This window comes from Etheostoma cragini, unplaced genomic scaffold, assembly GCF_013103735.1.
Source record: "Etheostoma cragini isolate CJK2018 unplaced genomic scaffold, CSU_Ecrag_1.0 ScbMSFa_2015, whole genome shotgun sequence".
NCBI classification, from domain to species: domain Eukaryota; kingdom Metazoa; phylum Chordata; class Actinopteri; order Perciformes; family Percidae; genus Etheostoma; species Etheostoma cragini.
Window position 1 is genome coordinate 1 of NW_023266131.1, and position 6146 is coordinate 6146.

A 6146-nucleotide genomic window follows, 5' to 3' on the forward strand; every position below is an offset into this window, starting at 1 on the left:
GGTCTATATAAAGAGACTTCAGATACAGTATTAGGGACCACTAAGGTCTATATAAAGAGACTTCAGATACAGTATTAAAGGGGAGCCATGTTGAAAGCACATACATGACCACTTGGAGGCGTCCTTTGTCTACATAACTGCTCTGTTTGATTCCATGTGAAGCAGAAGAGAAGGAGCAGGACGCGGCGCAGCGGCGGCAGCAGGAGGCCGCGGAGCAGACGGAGATCTACCGCGAGCTGGAGCGGCTGAAGAGGGAGCGCGAGGAGCAGCGGGTCCGCCTGGAGGCGGAGCGCCGGCGGCTGGAGGAGCAGGAGCGCGAGCAGCTGAGCCTGGTGGGGCGCCTGGAGGAGCAGCTGAGGGAGAAGCACGAAGCGGCCGCCGCCCTGCTGACCCTGGAGGACGCCCGGCGCCTGGAGGAGGAGCGGCGAGCCCTGGCCGAGATCAGAGAAGCTCTCCTACGCGCCAAGGAGGCCGCGGAGCGACCGGACGCGGAGGACGCCGGCGAGGAGGCGCGCTCCGCCCAGCTACGGTACGCAACCTTCAAACGGGCGCAGGTGAAGGAGCTGGGCGAGCTGGAGGAGGGTCTGCGTCTGCAGAGGGGGCGTCTGGAGAAGGAGGTCGCCGCCGAGCGGAGCGCCCTGCTGCACCTCACGCAGGGACTCCGAGAGAAACACCAGCAGCTGAAGGAGACGCAGACGAAGGGGGCGCAGGACGCCACGGCCGTCTCCCAGGTGGCGTACTAGTTCTTCTTCTTCTTCACTTACGGGAAGGTACAGAGTCGCTGGTGTGATGAACCAGATCCTTTATTACGTGTGCATGGGAGGAGACCTGAAGGTGTTCTCTCCCATGTGACGTCTTGCCAAATTAAAACCGTAGCATCCCCGTCTTATATCCTGTTGAGAGAGAGAGAGAGATTCATTCATTCATTCATTCATTCATTCATTCATTCATTGGCAATTCCATCACAACCACGCCATAAAACACACCCTGCTTTTTTTGCCCATTTTAAAATCAACGAGACCCTAATTCAAAAGATGAAAATCATTCTGTGTCGCAGAAGACTTAAAACTAGCGATTGAAACCATCAACTCATTATGAAAATGTTGACTGAGATAATAAATCAAGTGGGAAGTGGGTCAGGTTCACACAGACATCCTCTAGCACATGTGTGTGTTGCCCCCTGCTGGACATCAGACAGAACGCAGCTTTAAGGAACTTCATCTGAACCAGCTGCTCGGTCCATTAATAATTAATATTAACGCTCTATGGTGCAGACTCACTGTTGTCTGTGAAGGTTTTCAGTCACCCGGGTTCTAGTTATTTATCCAACGAAGGGTTAAACTTTAGGGAAACTCTGTTAAAGCTGCTTTAACCTCGTCTGCAGATGATTTTGTAAACTAACATTTAAAACCCTCTGAGGACCAAAGACACTCCGGAGCATCCAAACGGTTTCAGACATTTATTTACTATTTTACTCATATATAACCCTAATGACTCTGGTAAACTCATCACACGCACGCACGCACACACACACACAGACACGCACGCACGCACGCACGCACGCACGCACGCACGCACACACACATCAATTGTCTCCCCCTGCTGGACATCAGACAGAATGCAGGTTTAAGGAACTTCAGCCAAACCAGATGTTCTGACCATTAATAGTGACGGTCTAACAAGCTACAGATGTCCAATCTAAAATGTGTGTTTCCCACACAGGAGGAGCAGCTGGTCAGACAGGCGGAGCACCGGCTGCAGCTGAAGGAGCGCCAGCTGGCCAGCGTGGCCGACGGCCTCCTCCCCACGCTGGCCGAGGAGAGGCAGAGAGCCGCGGAGGTGCTGGAGCGCAGCGGGGGGGGCGGCGGCGGCGGCGGCCCACCGGGCCTGGACAACACCCTGTTCCAGGTGGAGAAGGAGCTGGAGGACAAGGAGGAGAAGCTGAACCTCCACTGGCTCGGGGCGCAGCAGCTGCAGCAGCTGCAGGAGACATACGAGTTCACGGCCAACGTGGCGCGCCAGGAGGAGAAGGTGTGTTACAACGTGTGTTACAACGTGTGTTACAACGTGTGTCACCACGTTATGCGTTGTTACCACGTAACAACGCATAACGTGGTGACAACGCATTAGGTCGTCAAATAGGCAGGAAATGGATGAACATAGAGGGAGCAATGAAAGAAATATCTAGTGTAACACAGACACGCACACACAGACACGCACACACAGACACGCACACACAGACACGCACACACAAGCACGCACACACACACACAGACACGCACACACAAGCACGCACACACACACACACAGACACGCACACACAGACACGCACACACACAAACACCACACACACACACACACACACACTCAGACAGACAGACGCACGCACGCACACACACAAACACCACACACACACACACACACACACTCAGACAGACAGACAGACGCACACACACACACACACACACACACACTCAGACAGACAGACAGACGCACGCACACACACACACACTCGCACAAACAGACAGACAGACAGACGCACGCACACACACACACACACTCGTGCACAAACAGACATAGACACACACTCACTCACTCACTCACTCACTCACTCACTCACACACACACACTCACTTTCTCACACACACACACACACACACTCTCTCACACACACACACTCACTCACTCACACACACACACACACAAAGGGAAGCACAGATGGACAGGAAGCAACGAAGCACAGACACATACACACAGTGTCAATTCTGATTTTCAAAATAAAGTACAAGCTGGTAACAAAATCTAAATGTAATAATTATGCACTTTGTCCGTAAGCTGAATTTGTAACAAAACCTGTAACGCAAAATGTATTTTCTCTGTATTTTGTAATAAGTTATTACATAATGCACCATGTAACATTTGGTTATGTGATCTGTACTAGGTGCGGAGGAAGGAGAAGGAGATCCTGGAGTCGAAGGAGAAGCAGCAGCGGGAGGCGATGGAGCAGGCGGTGGCCCGGCTGGAGAGGAGGCACTCGGCCCTGAGGCGCAGCGTCTCCCTGGAGCCCGACACCGAGGAGCAGAGACACAAGACCTCCGCCGCCAGGACCCTGAGGACCGGGGGAGACCTGGACCAGCAGAGGTCAGAGCCTTTTAATGAAACTTACAACACCAACACCGTGTTTGTGCTGGGCTGAGGGCTCGATTCGCGAGCTATGCTAGTTGCAGCTGCGGTGGCGCACGCCCACGCAGCCTGGCCTGGACTAGCTCGAGGAAGACGGGATGCCAGAGGGACTGCAGGTCTCTCTGGATAACTCACTGGGTTAAGATGACTTCTTCTATGGTGAATGTCATCCAATCAAATCCAAGGGTTGCCGTCAATGCTGCTGCCAGTTCTGCCGTTGTTTACCTTTTTCTTCTTCTTCTAGTCCGTAGAAACGGCAAAGTCGGTTTCCTCTCTCTCCCCCTCTCTCTGGTTTGCCAGTTACTTCCATTATTTCCTTACAATTATTTCCTTTGGGTTACCTTTTTGCACCTGATAATATAATCATCTGCACGTTTTACATCAACCACCACGTCCTCACTCATTGCTGCTCCTTCCTGTTTTACCCACAGTAAAGTTTCTACCCATAAGCCATCTCTCTGATGAACAGCTGACTACTTCTTCTTCTTCTTCTTCAGGTTCAATTCTGTAATAACCCAGTAACACTGTCTCTGCAGCGCCTGTTCACTGGTTCCACTTATTATTTCACTCATCTAGTAATATTCATCATTCTCATATCTGACTTATTTCTTATTTATTCATTATTCTCATTTCCTATTTCAGAACTGTCCATAATATTCATACTGTAATATAATAACATAATACTATTTATCCCAGTATCCTTTGCACTATGCTCCACATTTAAATAGTTGTGATTGAACTCCTCATTGCACTCATCTCTCTATATTGTTCTGTTTAGAGTGTGTATATATTAGTGTGTATGTATTGTTTTGGTTGTGTAAGCACAGTGTGAGCAACGATGCTCCAAAGAGAAATTCCTCGAATGTGTGTGCCTGCCTCATACCTGGCGAATAAAGCTGATCCGGATTTTAAAAACAAGATGGGCGAAAAAGCAAGATTTGGTAAAACAACGTGGTGTTGTTGTGGTTGGTTTCCCTCTGCAGAGTTGAGCGTGAGATCCAGAAGCTGAGACGAAGGATCAGCGAAGGCGAGGAGAACACCAGGACTCACTCCATGAGCAACGAGGAGAAGACGAGTCACAGCAGCTCTCCGGTCGCCCACATCCAGAGTCTCACCCCCCTGCTGCCGCTGTCCGACGACAGGTACCCGTCTCCCCTCCACGTCTGCTTCTGCCCCACAGATGTCACCTTATAAACCCTCTAGGGGTGGCACCTAGAGTCCTGAGCGGGACGGTTTCTTCATCCCGCTCCCGCTAAACTCTGGTTTCATACACTAGACAGCAGGGCTGTAGTACTCGAGTCCGGTCTTGGACTCGAGAACGTGGTCTTGGACTTGTCACCAGACGCCACCCGATACGATATCATTACGACACTTGTGCTACGATATATTATTGCGATTTTAAACATATGGCAATATTCTGCAATATAGATTGCAATTTATAACTTTTTTCCAACTTCTAATTTTCCCCCAATTTCTAACGACGTCCCCAAAAGGAAACTTAGTCAACATCTGTTTTATCTGGAAAAAAACAACATTTCTCAGTTTGTTCATGTAATTTAATGTAATCGCTGCAGAACGGAACAGTGTATTACATTATATATGTAATTAATAAAGGTTTCTAGTCTTAGGGTAAATATTATATATGTAATTTATAAATGACTTGTCTCTTCCTGCACCTGTTGGTGGGGAGGTCCTGCAGGTCTGTGTCCACGATCGGGACGGCTCAGACCTAGACCAGTTTATCCTCTTCTGAGTTGTGCTCCCTTAATCAAAAATCTAACCTTTTCTACAGGTTAGGTGTTCAGCATAAGTTACCACGGTGATTTAACCCGGTTACAGGTGATCCACCATCGTATTGCACAAAATCCTCGTTAACGCCAAATCTTGCATCGTAGTGCAGGCCTCAGGTCCGGGTCGCCTAACGTCCCTAAGCCTCCCCCACATCCAATTCAACTTTATTTTTAGTATAAATTCATAACAAGAGTTATCTCGAGACCCTTTACAGATAGACCAGGTCTAGACCACACTCCAGAATCTACAAGGACCCAACAGGTCTAGTAGTTTCCTCCAGAGCAAGCAACAGGGCCACAGTGGAGAGGAAAAACTTCCTTTTAGGCAGAAACCTGGGACAGACCCAGACCCAGGCCCAGACCCAGACCCAGACCCAGACCCAGACTCTTGGTAGGGGTCAGAATGAAGAGTGTCAATAACAGTCACAAAACATAGTAGATTGTGGAATCCATCCGTGTCTTCTTCTCTACTCTCACTGATTAAATGTGCACGGAGACTTTGTTTTTTATGAATGAATGAATTGACCTGGGTTCTTCCTGGTCCTGGTCCCAGGATAAACGCCTACATCGAAGAGGAAGTCCAGCGACGGTTACACAAGCTGAACCTGCTCAACGGCAGCGGCAGCAGCAACATGGATCTGTCTCCGTCTCCGTCCTCCGAGTCCCTCAGGGTAAGAACTACGTCCCTTTCTTCCTCTACGTGTTATTAAGACGCGGCGGACTTGGTTCAACTCAACTGGGTCTTCTTGCGTTTGCCCCCCCCCCCGAAAGAGTTACGCTGCCCTCTCTGTCTGTGTCTCTGTCTCTCTTTCCCTCGGTCTCTCTCACTGTCTGTCTGTCTCTCTCTCTCATAAAAGTAAATGTACATGTGGCTGATAAAAGCTGCTCTAAATGTATATATGGCTGATAAAAGCTGCTCTAAATGTACATATGGCTGATAAAAGCTGCTCTAAATGTATATATGGCTGATAAAAGCTGCTCTAAATGTATATGTGGCTGATGAAAGCTGCTCTAAATGTATATGTGGCTGATAAAAGCTGCTCTAAATGTACATGTGGCTGATAAAAGCTGCTCTAAATGTATATATGGCTGATTAAAGCTGCTCTAAATGTATATATGGCTGATAAAAGCTGCTCTAAATGTATATGTGGCTGATAAAAGCTGCTCTAAATG

At 49.0% G+C, this 6146-nt stretch overlaps 1 protein-coding gene across 1 annotated transcript; it reads left to right on the plus strand.

Annotated features, from left to right (window-relative positions):
* Positions 1 to 162: 162 nt before the first annotated feature.
* On the plus strand, positions 163 to 5683 carry LOC117940240 (kinesin-like protein KIF16B; the record flags this gene model as incomplete). The annotated part of the gene is made up of 5 exons (XM_034865585.1): positions 163 to 731; positions 1723 to 2031; positions 2942 to 3141; positions 4167 to 4325; positions 5527 to 5683. Coding segments are annotated over 5 exons (1394 nt in total), but the record flags the coding sequence as incomplete, so codon positions are not given.
* Between the last annotated feature and the right edge of the window lie 463 nt (positions 5684 to 6146).